Source organism: Thamnophis sirtalis, unplaced genomic scaffold (genome assembly GCF_051295495.1).
Source record: "Thamnophis sirtalis isolate CommonGarterSnake01/CBP01778 unplaced genomic scaffold, rThaSir2_p1.2 scaffold_8, whole genome shotgun sequence".
NCBI classification, from domain to species: domain Eukaryota; kingdom Metazoa; phylum Chordata; class Lepidosauria; order Squamata; family Natricidae; genus Thamnophis; species Thamnophis sirtalis.
In genome coordinates this window covers 2,833,513-2,846,307 of record NW_028261388.1, presented here as the reverse complement: position 1 = coordinate 2,846,307, position 12,795 = coordinate 2,833,513, and the positions used below count along the sequence as shown (strand labels likewise).

Genomic DNA, 12,795 nt, shown 5'->3' with positions numbered 1-12,795 from the left:
GCCGTCTGACAGTTATCAGCTGCCTTCGGAGTCAAACATCAGTGAGGCAGAAGAACAGCTGGAGCCTATTCCCAGTGGGCGCATGCACAGAGTTGCCAGACGAAGGGAACAGCTAAAAAACAGGGGTCGACTTGGGAGTAAGGCCACAGATGGACGGTGAATGGCCCCTTCCAGAGGAAATAAAAGAGGAGCGACAGGGGAGTGGAGTTTACAGGAGAACATTAGTTCGCTTCATTGGCTCCTGATTCTCCGAGACTCCTTGCCAGGTTTTGCAGATCTCAGCCTGGCAGCTCTCCAAGCCAGATGAGGTCTGTGACCGTAAATCCTCCCTGGAAAGACTTTGCTGGAGGTGAAGGAGCAGAATTCACAGCCAATGAATAAAAGGGTGGTTTTTTTGTCAGGACAAGGAGTTTGTGTCATGCTTTTGGGAAGCCTCGGGTCAGAACATGTTCTTCTCAGCCACGGAAAGAGCCACGGGTCCTCCGGGAGAGAGTCGACCCCTTGGAAACAACCGGGATCGCATGGCGCATACTATCAACCACCGATCGGTTAACGCGAGGAAGGAAACCTGCTTGGCCCCCAAGATACCTGGACTTCCGCGAAACACGCAACCTCTCCGTTTTCGGAAGCGGCCAGCTCTTCGACCAGGACGGAAGGGAAAACCCCGACGTGGCCGTTGAATTCTCCTTCCCAGAATCCGTCGTCGTCCTGGTTTTCTTTGTTCAGGATGCGGATGATGGCCCCTTCGGGAAAGGAGAGCTCGTCCTCCGTCTGACCCTCGTAATCGTAAAGTGCTTTTACAAAACAGACTGGAAGGGAAAGCGGAGTGGAGAATCTGTTAGCACGGGGGGGGGGGGGGAACGAACCCACCTGAGCATTCATCGTCTTCAATGTAAATGTATTTTTATTTTCCATTTTCGTACAGTCACATATATACTGTGCATAACCGGGGCCATATAACATTAAACAATAAACACAGATGAGATGAGCCGAGGTGGCGCAGTGGTTAGGGTGCAGTACTGCAGGACACTTCAGCTGACTGCTAGTTCTGCAGTTCGGCTGTTCAAATCTCACCGGCTCAAGGTTGATTCAGCCTTCCATCCTTCCGAGGTGGGTGAAATGAGGACCCGGATTGTTGTTGGGGGCGATATGCTGACTCTGTAAACCTGTAAACCACTTAGAGAGGGCTGAAAGCCCTATGAAGCGGTATATAAGTCTAACTGCTATTGCTATCTATCTATCTATCTATCTATCTATCTATCTATCTATCTATCTATCTATCTATCTCTATCTATCTATCTATCTATCTATCTATCTATCTATCTATCTATCTATCATCTATCTATCTATCTATCTATCTATCTATCTATCTATCTATCAATCTATCTATCTATCATCTATCTATCATCTATCTATCATCTATCTATCCATCCATCCATCCATCCATCCATCCATCCATCCATCTATCTATCTATCGGATTGTTGGGGACAATATGCTGACTCTGTAAACCGCTTAGAGAGGGCTGAAAGCCCTATGAAGCGGTATATAAGTCTAACTGCTATAGCCATTCCTCTTATCAGCAGTACCCCCCAAAATAAAACCCAATGTACCTCTTCGACCCTCCATACAACCTTTCTTTCGCCCCCCTCCAACTTTCCATCTTCCCTCCATCATTCCCCTCTACCCTACTTCCCCTCCCCCTCTACCACTCCTCTCTCCCGATACACTCCCTCCCTTCCTTCTCCCCCTCCCTCCCGTCCTCTCTCCCACCCTCTCTACCCCTCTTTCTTCTAGCCCTCTACTCCTCCCTTCGGTGTATTTCTACAATCTATTAATATATTCAGCTTGTCCTATTTTTACAGTGGAATTAAAGAGCAACAGTATACAAGTGCAATCGCGTTACTTTAAAATCTAACACATACTATGTATCCCCCCCTCCCCCCTAACACCCCCCCTCCCTTCCCCCCCCCCGACTTCCCAGAGCCCATAAACGGTATAGATTTTTAACAAACACAGGCTAAAATATATTAAGACAAAGGAAATAAAAAGAAGAAGTTAATAACATCTCTGCCTTGAACTCAGCTTCTTCCTGTTGCACTAACTTTGAACAGTTTAGATTATTCCTAATCTTAAGCATAGGCTATCTGTAATTTCTTAGTCCCGTATTTGTTTTGTATATAGTCAATCCATTTTTTCCAGTCTCGTTTGTATCTCTCGTTTGAATGGTCTTTAAGATATGCCGATATTTTGGCCATCTCAGCTAGCATTCATCGTCTTTTAATCCCGGGCAACGGAATAGAGCTAGTAGTGTGTTTTACTGGCCAGATGCCCTTCCGGTCGCCAACGAGGAGTTTTTGTATTTTCATTGTGCCCAGAGAGAGAAATATATCCGCCTCTACCTGGGATCGAACTCACAGCCCCCTGATTGTGAGGAGAGGCCACCGCACTGCTCCCATCCTGAGCACTGATTTTTATTTATTTACCGGCCTGTATTTTTATCCAGCCTTTATTATTTTATAAGTAACTCAAGGTGGCGAAGATAAAGAATAATCCTTCCTCCTGTTTTCCCCACAACGACAATCCAGCAAGGTGGGCTGGGTTTACAGAATCACCCTGCCAGCTTTCGTGCTTGAGGCAGAACTAGAACTCACTGCCTCCTTGGTGACTGACCCAGCCAGTTTCCATGCCTAAGGTGAGACTAGAATTCCCTGTCTCCTGGTGATTGGTCCAAAGTCACCCAGCAGACTTTCATGGCTAAAGAGGGACTTGAACTCACTGTCTCCTGGGGATGGGCCCAAAGTAACCCAGTTGGCTTTCATGTCTAAGGCGGAACTGGAATTCACCATCGCCTAGTCATTGGCCCCAAAGCAGAGGTGGGTTGCTCCTGGTTCGGCCGGGATCGACCGAACTGGTAGCAGCAGCGGTGGGAGGCTCCGCCCACGCTCCCGGACGCTTCTGCGCACGCAGAACTAGAACTCACCATCACCTAGTGACTGGCCCAAAGTCACCAAGCAGGTTTTCATACCTAAAGCAGAACTAGAACTCACCATCACCTAGTGACTGGCCCAAAGTCACCAAGCAGGTTTTCATACCTAAAGCAGAACTAGAACTCACCATCACCTAGTGACTGGCCCAAAGTCACCAAGCAGGTTTTCATACCTAAAGCAGAACTAGAACTCACGGTCTCCTGTTGATTCCCAGCCAGCTTCCCTGCATTTTTTCTCCCTGGAGCTGAAGCTGGGTTGGAAAAGGCACTAAAAAACGCAGCCCACGGGTGGCTGGGAGTGTGGCGTTTTACGCCTGGGGAGGGCAGGAATAGCAGGGGTGGGGGGGAGAGATGGTTAGCTTGACGTATGTTAACCCCTACATTATTCTCTTTTCAGGATACGCTTTTCTTCTGAGGGGAGGCCGCCTGTCAGGCCTGCAGCCATCTTTCCTTTTGGGTCTTTCCATTATTCTACTATGCCTTTTCTATGGTGGGAAAATGGGGGATTGTACGGAGTTAGATGCTATGCAGCCATAACAACATTCTTTCTAGAAAGCCAAGGTCATCTTTTGTCTTTGCACCTGACCGGAACTGGATGGGTGGAAGCTGTCAGAGTGGCAGTGGAAGATTGGACCATGGGATGATGGACTTGTGGGTAGGGGGGGAGGGCAAGATCTTGAACTTTCAGCCACGTGGGGAAAACCGGGAAGCTTTCAGATTCAGGTTTTCCCAGATGTGCCAACATGGCTCTCTTCATAAATTGGAACTTTGAGGAATCCTTTGCCTTGGACTCTGATTTAATTTTTGGATGCTATTTGGAAACCTGACAGCTGGTTTGGCCCGGATCGGGCAAGCTGGTAGTAGCGGCGGTGGAAGGCTCTGACTTGTGCAGAAGCGCCGTGGGTGAGACCTCGCGTGGGAGCGTGCCTTAACCGGTATTAAAAAAATTGGCAGCCCCTCCCTGAAGCCCCCACCCCCCTCCCAGGATCCGGCCCCCTTGGCTCTTACCACTGGAGTCTCCGTTAAGGCTTCCCGAAACGAGCTCGGCTTCGGCGGAATTGCTGGACGTGTGAGAGCGGCTGTCTAACGCTGCCAGGGACTGCAACATGCTTAGGAGGCTGTTGGAGGTCGGGAACTGCAAATATTTCTCCGGCACGTAGCCCACGTGACCCGACTTATTCCGGGCCTGCGAAAGCGGGGAAGACGAACACGCTCGGCGTTAAGAGGGTCACGTCAAAGGCAGCAGAAGGGGGGGGGGGGAGAAAAAGGACCATCGGCCACAAAGAGAGGAAGAGGCGAAATGATACCTTTACCCAGTCTTCCATATCCCCATCTTCGATCACTTCCAGGACTTCGTGCTCCTCAATGGTTAATTCGTCCGGCTGCGAAGCCTGCAGGGAAGAAGAAGGAGTGGGTGGAAAGGAGGAGAGGTCTCTAAAGTTGGCCAATTGAAGACCTGTGGACTTCAACTCCCAGAATCCCTCAGCCGGCCTTAAGGTTGCCCCCTTTGGAGACTCTTGGGGTTAGGGAAGCCATAACACGTTTGAGTGCGGGGAGAAGCCAAGCTGAGGTCGGATCAGACCCCAAGACCACCCCCCACCCAGCATTCTGGGTCCCACCGGAAATTGTCAAGAAGACCTTCAAATATGGTCACCCCCTTCTTTGAAGCAGCCAGCTTGATTCTCCATGATTGTCCCATTCCTTCCATAAAACTAATTAAAACTGGTGCCTATCAGATCTATGCACAAAAGGATGCATACAGATAGTCCTTGACTAACTCTCTCTCTCTCTCCATCCATCCCTCAATATCTACATCTGTCCATCTATCCGAGGTGGCGCAGTGGTTAAATGCAGCACTGCAGGCTACTTCAGCTGACTGCAGTTCGGCTGTTCAAATCTCACCGGCTCATGGTTGACTCAGCCTTCCATCCTTCCGAGGTGGGTGAAATGAGGACCCAGATTGTTGTTGGGGGCAATATGCTGACTCTGTAAACCGCTTAGAGAGGGCTGAAAGCCCTATGAAGCGGTATATAAGTCTAACTGCTATTGCTATCCATCCCTCCATATGCCTCCCTCCCTCTCTCTCTCTCTCTCTCTCTCTCTCTCTCTCTCTCTCTCTATCCCTCAGTATCTCCATCCATCCATCTCTGTCTGTCTGTCTGTCTATCCATCCATCTCTCAGTATCTACATCTGTCCATCCATCCATCCCTATGCCTGCCTCTCTCTCTCTCTCTCTCTACATCCATCCATCCATCCATCTCTATGTCTGTCTGTCTATCCATCCATCTCTCAGTATCTACATCTGTCCATCCATCCCTATGCCTCTCTCTCTCTCTATCCCTCAGTATCTACATCCATCCATCCATTTCTATGTCTGTCTGTCTATCCATCCATCTCTCAGTATCTACATGTGCACCCATCCTTCTGTCCATCTCTCTGTTTGTCGATCCATGCATCCCTAAGTATCTACATGCCTGTCCATCCATCCATCTCTATGCCTCTGTCTATCTATCTATCCCTCAGTATCTACATCTGTCCGTCCGTCCGTCCGTCCATCCATCCATCCATCCATCCGTATCTACATCCATCCATTCATCTCTCTCTGTCTATCTATCTATCTGTCTGTCTATCTATATATCCATCCATCCATCAGTATCTACATCCATCCATCCATCCACCCACCCATCCATCCCTATATCTCTATGTCTGTCCATCCGTCCGTCCATCCGTCCGTCCGTCCGTCCATCCATCCATCCATCCATCCATCCATCCATCCATCCATCTATCATCTCTGTTATCTGTTTCTCTTATCTAACAGTCGTCTCTGTATCATCCACCCACCCATCCGTCCAATTTCTTTGCCCCCTCCCCCATTCCCAACCAGTGGCTCTGGGTGATGGAGGGAATGATATGAAGGAAATCAGAGGATTACAACACCTACAGAGAATCAATGAGCAACTGCCCCCTCCCCCCCAAAAAAGGAAGTAGAAAAGAAGAAGAAAAAGAGGAAGAGCGAAGCGGCTGGAAGGGAGGGTGGGAAGACTAAAAACGTTGCGGTCGGATGGAGTTGGAAACAAAAGAGGAAGAAGAAGAAGAAGAGTTGGTGGCCTGCAAAGGCGAGGGGACCACGTGGCAAAAATCAAAAAACGAGGAGGGTTTTCGAGGAAAGGAAGTGAGGGGAGGAGGAGGAGGAGGAGAAGCAGAAGCTGACATGATTTGGGGTCACGAGAGGCGATGAAGGAGGATCGAATTGCAAAACAAACAGGAAAGAGTGAACGAGTTTGTGGGAGGGGAAGAGAGAAAATTGGGGAGTTAATGGCTTGGAGAATTGATGAGATCCCTGGAAAGGGAAGAGGTGAGAAGTTTAAAGGGCAAGAAGGCAACGGAGGAACCTGGGGGTGGAAGCTGTGGACCTTAGAAAGGCAGGAAGAGATATAATGAAAGGAGGGAGGCGTTGCACCTGTATTTCCTTTCCTTTCTTTCTCTCCCTTTTCCTTCCATTCCTCCTTTTCTTCCTTTCTTTCCCTCCCTTTCTCTTCCTTCCTTCCTTTCCTTCCTCTCTCCCTTTCCCTTCCCTTCCTTCTTTCCTTTCCTCCCTTTCCCTTCCCTTCCTTCCTTCCTTTCCTTCCTTCTCTCCCTTTTCCTTCCTTCTTTCCTTTCCTTCCTTCCTTTCTCTCCCTTTTCCTTCCATTCCTCCTTTTCTTCCTTTCTTTCCCTCCCTTTCTCTTCCTTCCTTCCTTTCCTTCCTCTCTCCCTTTCCCTTCCCTTCCTTCTTTCCTTTCCTTTCTCCTTTCCTTCTTTCCTTTCCTCCCTTTCCCTTCCCGTCCTTCTTTCCTTTCCTTCCTTCTCTCCCTTTTCCTTCCTTCTTTCCTTTCCTTCCTTCCTTCTTTCTTTCTCTCCTTTCCCTTCCCTTCCTTCTTTCCTTTCCTTTCCCCTTTCCTTCTTTCCTTTCCTCCCTTTCCCTTCCTTCCTTCCTCTCTCCCTTTACCTTCCCTTCCTTCTTTCCTTTCCTTCCTTCTCTCCCTTTCCCTTCTTTCCTTCCTTCCTCTCCCTTTCCCTTCCTTCTTTCCTTTCCTTCTCTCCCTTTCCCTTCTTTCCTTTCCTTTCTCCTTTCCTTCCTTCCTTCCTTTCTCTCCCTTTCCCTTCCCTTCCTTCTTTCCTTTCCTTCTCTCCCAGTTCTGATTTGTTCTGTTGCAACGTACACAAAATTAGGAGAAAGTTTTGCAAGGGGCGTTTTGCTCCGAATTCTCCTAAATGGGTTTCTTGCATGTCTTTAATCGGCACCCAAGTTTATATCTCTATCGAGAGTCTTGAGTCATCCAGGCCATGATTGTTCCAAAGATGCTTTTTCAAAAGACTTTCTGGTTTTTCCTTGAAGGCGTTTCCCTTCTCATCCAAGAAGCTTCTTCAGCTCTGACTGGATGGTGGAGGATGGAAGGATTGATGTTCCTTGCAGACAAAGCTGGTCCTTTGCATCCTTTGAGAGGGTCCTTGAGGCCACTTGGAGGTTTTATCTGTGCCCTCAAGGTCACCTGAGTGGTGCAAATGGTTCCTGTAATCTGCAATTTTTCCCTCTGGAAATCCATTCCTTCTCCCACCCCATTCCAAGGGTCTTCACCCCAAATTATGTAGCTCAAAGTCTGTAGAGATTCTCCGTCATCCAGGTCATGGTTGTCCCAAAGGGGCTTTTTCAGGAGGCAACTGGACTTTCTAGTTTTTTCTTGGAAGACGTTTCGCTTCTCCTCCAAGAAGCTTTTTCAGGTCTGACCGGATGCGTGACCCGTCAAAACTGCGCTCGACTAAGCCGCGCCCGATTAAACCACGTCGCTGACATCATCAACAGGGCGACAACAGCGAGCGCGGAGAAAGAAGGGCGCTTTAAATAGCGCTTTGAAAGCAAGCCGATTCAACTTAAGGTAAGGGTTAGCTTTAGGGTTAGCTTTAGGGTTAGGTTTAGGGTTAGGTTAAGGGTTAGGTTTAGGGTTAGGTTAAGGGTTAGGTTTAGGATTAGGTTTAGGGGGGTTAGGTTTAGGTTTAGGTGTTAATTTTAGGTTTAGGATTTACAGCGTGCTTCTGTCTCCGCGCTGTTGTCGCCCTGTTGATGACGTCAGCTACGCGGTTTAGTCGGACGCGGTTTAGTCGAGCGCGGTTTTGTGGTGGAACCGACCGGATGGTGGGGAATGGAAGGATTTATATTCCTCGCAGTCATCTGGTGGTTAGTACTCTCTGCGAGAGTTGGTGAGGCCACTTGGACTTGAAATTCACGTTCTGGACAGAGAGAGGACCGCAGGTTTGAAAGAAGGCTCAAAGAGGCCACCTATCTCCCAATTGAACAGCCCTCTCTCAACAGAGGGGGAGGGATGGGACATCCTCTATCTCCAGTCTACAACACAGTCCTTTCAACAGTTCCAAGAAGGCTCCATGCTCATTTGCACCACTTAGGGGACCCTGAGGACAGAGACAAACCTCCAGGTAGCCTCAATGGCCCTCTGAGAGGATGCAAAGGACCAGCTGTCTGCAAGGAGAATCAATCCTTCCATCTTCCACCATCCAGTCAGAACTGAAGAAGCTTCTGGGATGAGAAGTGAAACATCTTCAAAAGAAAAAAGCAAAGAAGTCCAGTTTCCTCCTGAAAAAAGCACCTTTGGGACAACCCTGATCTGGAGGACGGAGAATCTCTACAGACTTTGAGCTACACAATTTGGGGTGAAGACCCTTGGAATGGGGTGGGAGAAGGAATGGATTTCCAGAGGGAAAATGGCAGACTACAGGAACCATTTGCACCACTCAGGAGACCCTGAGGACACAGATAAAACCTCCAAATGGCCTCAAGGACCCTCTAAGAGGATGCAAATGACCAGCTGTCTGCAAGGAATATAAATCTTTCCCTGCCCCACCATCCAGAGATGATGAAGCTTCTTGGATGAGAAGAGAAATGTCTTCAAAGAAAAAACAAGAAAGTCCAGTTGCCTCCTGATAAAAAAGCACCTTTGGGACAACCATGATCTGGATGACGGAGAATCTCTACAGACTTTGAGCTACACAATTTGGGGTGAAGACCCTTGGAATGGGGTGGGAGCAGGAATGGATTTCCAGAGAGAGAGAGAAATGGCAGACTACAGGAACCATTTGCACCACTCAGGTGACCCTGAGGACACAGATAAAACCTCCAAGTGGCCTCAAGGACCCTCTCAAAGGATGCAAATGACCAGCTGTCTGCAATGCAATGCAATGCAATGCAATGCAATGCAATGCAATGCAATGCAATGCAATGCAATGCAATGCAATGCAATACAATACAATAGCAGAGTTGGAAGGGACCTTGGAGGCCTTCTAGTCCAACCCCCTGCCTAGGCAGGAAACCCTATACCGTTCCAGACAAACGGCAAGGAGTATAAATCCTTCCATCCTTCACCATCTGGTCGGAGCTGAAGAGGCTTCTTGGATGAGAAGCAAAACTTCTTCCAAGAAAAACCAACTGCCTCTTGAAAAAGCACCTTTGGGCCAGGTTGATGTGACAATCCGTCCCTTGGCAAAAAATACGCAACACACTCACCTTGTATGAATAAACAACTTTGCAGGTCAGGGGGTAATTTCGGAGGGTGCCCGAAGGACTGGAATTGCTGTCTTCGAAAGCATCCATGCCATCTTCGCCTTCTTCTCTTTCTAGATCAACGTTCAGCTAACGGAGGAAAAAAAGAGGAAGAGGTTATAAGCATCTGCTACTCAATACAGAGAGTCCTGGAGTTACAGCGAATTCTTTAGTAACGGTTTAAAGTTACGACGTCGCTGGAAAATAGTGATTCATGGGCTGGAAAAGAGAAGCCAAAGCAGGAAACAGAAATCTTTGTTTGTATGGAGTTTTTTTTTCTAAACTAGTATTGAATAAAAAAATTAACCAGTCACTAATTACTATCCAACTTAAACGTATTGCCCACAATGTGAATATAACGGCGATATGAACAATTAATATTATCACAAGTGTTAGTACTACTGCGGTTACATTATGAGAGACGTTAAAATCGATAGGAAAGCAAAAGAGAATGGGGTACTACATCCTGTATCATAACATTATACCCCTAATAATCAAAACTTAACTGTATCTAATAGTCAAATAAAGGAGGGATAATGATGACAACCTATATTCATATATATGAGTATAATATAAGGAAACTAGTTGAAAATTGCCAAGAGCAATTTGGAAAGGAGGATTAGAAAAGTCTGTTATTAAATATTATGGGTGTTTAGCTAGAATAGGCCATAAGGATTCAGTGTTATTGGAGGATTTTAGAAATATTAAATGAAATACCAGTATGCAGTTATGTATTATGTACATGTATTAAATTTCGGTATATTTTATGTATTAAATTTCGGTATATTTTATGATGGACGTTTAAATAATTATAGTCAAATGAAAATGGAGGTATAAGGGTAACATGTCTAAATATTTGAGTTAATATGAATTATGCTTGATGACTGTGGAAGAGATGCATGAAAACCTTTTGTAACTAACTTTCTACAGTATGTATGGATGAGAATTTTTTTTATGTTGTTTTTTATGTTTAAAAATAAAAAAAAATGGAAATAAAAGAATGGAGAACTACAAAGGCTAAACATGAATGCCGATACAGAAGGCTGTATAACTATTTTTTATATTGTTATGTTTGTCTTGTTTTTCTCATTCTTTTTTGTTGCGTTTTTTTCTTTCTGTTTTTTTTAAAGGTGAAAATGTTTCATAAAAAACTATTTTTAAAAAAGAAAGAAAAATGTGAGACTTATGGTTAACCCTTTGCTTGCACTTATGATTTTTACTTTCATCCCCGTGGCAACGTGATGAAAATTTGGGTACTTGGCAACTGGTATGTTATTTATTATGGTTGCAACATCCCGTTTGTGTGTTTGTGTGTGTGTGTGTGTGTGTGTGGTGGGTTCAAATGATCACCGTTTGTCATCTTTCCCAGTCGGCTTCCAATAAGCAAAGTCAACAAGGGGAGCCAGGTTTGCTTAATGACTGCCTGATCCACTTAACAACAGAATAACATAATTACAGAGTTGAAAGGGACTCTGGTGGTGGCCCTCCGGCAGAGCTGGCGGAAGATTCGGATAGTGAGGAGGTTGGGGAGGAACCTGGGCCAATCCTGGAGTCTGGGGAAGGCTCTGAGGAGGGCTCTGTGTCGGAGGCAGAGAGGGGGCCAGAGCCGCATGCCAGTTATCAGCTGCCTTCAGAGTCAGACATCAGTGAGGCAGAAGAACAGTGGGAGCCTGTTCCCAGTGTGCGCATGTGCAGAGTTGCCAGACGAAGGGAACAGCTAAAGAACAGGGGTCGACTTGGGAGTTAAGGCCACAGGTGGACGGTGAATGGCCCCTCCCAGAGGGAATAAAAGAGGGAGCAACAGGGGAGTGGAGTTTGCAGGAGGCCATTAGTTCGCTTAATGGGTTCGTGACTCTCTGAGACTCCTTGCCAAGTTCTGCAGATATCGTCCTGGCAGCTCTCCAAGCCAGATAAGGTCTGTGACTGTAAATCCTCCCAAGCCAGATCAGGTCTGTGACTGTAAATCCTCCCTTGAAAGACTTTGCTGGAGGTGAAGGAGCAGAATTCACAGTCAATGAATAAAAGGGGTTTTTGTCGGGACCAGGAGTTTGTTTCATGCTCTCAGGAAGCCTCGGTCAGAACAGGAACCTTGGAGGTCATCTAGTCCAACCCCTTACTCAAGCAGGAGACCCTACACCATTCCAGACAAACGACTGTCCAATTTCTTCTTAAAAACCTCCAGTGTTGGAACATCCACCACTTCTGAAGCTCCCAACTGCGGTGATTTGCCGAAAAAAATGGTGGCAAAAAATAGTTACAAAATTGGACGCGACTCACTTAATAGCAACCTTGCTTAGCAATGGCGATTGTAATCCCACTTGTGGTCGTAAGTCAAGGGCTACCTATTGAAAGGTCGCAAAAGGGGATCATGTGACCCCAGGACTCCGCAACCGTCATAAATATGAGTCAGTTGCCAAGCGGCTGAATTTTGATCATGTGACCTGCAATGGCCATAAGTGTGAAAAACGGTCATAAGTCCCTTTTCCAATGCTGTTGTAACTTTGAACGGTCACTAAACGAATGATTGTAAGTTGAAGACCAGCTGCATGCCACATGATTTCACAGCACGTTTCTCGTATTTTATAGAAAAACAAGGAATGGTATGACTTATCTTATTGTCTGTCTTATTTTATAATAGCAGCCAGTTCTTACTCATTAATTAAGATGCCTGTCATGTTTAATCAAAGTTAGTAAATTTTAGTATTCAGGCTACGCCTGCAGGGTACAAATAAAAGCCACTGGCTTGACATTCAAATTTTGCACACGTCTTGCCTTTTTTTAAAAAAATAAGTAAAGGTTCCCTCTTCATCCTCTCCACCTCTTCCTCCTCTCCTCGTCCTCCTCTCCTTCTCTTCCTCCTGCTCCTCTTCTCTTCATCCTCTCCTCCTCTTCTCTTCATCCTCTCCTCCTCTTCCTCCTGCTCCTCTCCTCTTCCTTCTCTCCTCTTCTTCCTCTCCTCCTCTTCTCTTCCTCCTCTCCTCTTCTCTTCATCCTCTCCTCCTCTTCCTCCTGCTCCTCTCCTGCTCCTCTCCTCTTCCTTCTCTCCTCTTCCTCCTCTCCGTTTCAAAGCCGAAGAGCCAGCGCTGTCCGAAGACGTCTCCCTGGTCATGTGGCCGGCATGACTCAATGCCAAAGGCGCACGGAACGCCATTACTTTCCCACCAAAGGTGGTTCCTATTTTTCTAATGCATTTTTAATGTGCTTTCGAACTGCTA

The 12,795-nt window shown here is 46.8% G+C and overlaps 1 protein-coding gene across 1 annotated transcript in view; it reads right to left on the bottom strand.

The window, feature by feature from the left end:
- The window catches only part of FCHSD2 (FCH and double SH3 domains 2), a gene marked incomplete in the record, with an annotated part of 155,528 nt that overhangs the window by 4,191 nt on the left and 138,542 nt on the right, over positions 1 to 12,795 (bottom strand). The window contains 4 exon segments of the mRNA XM_087720970.1: positions 589 to 809; positions 3,996 to 4,173; positions 4,295 to 4,378; positions 9,545 to 9,670. Coding sequence (XP_087577096.1) covers positions 589 to 809; positions 3,996 to 4,173; positions 4,295 to 4,378; positions 9,545 to 9,670 — 609 coding nt within the window.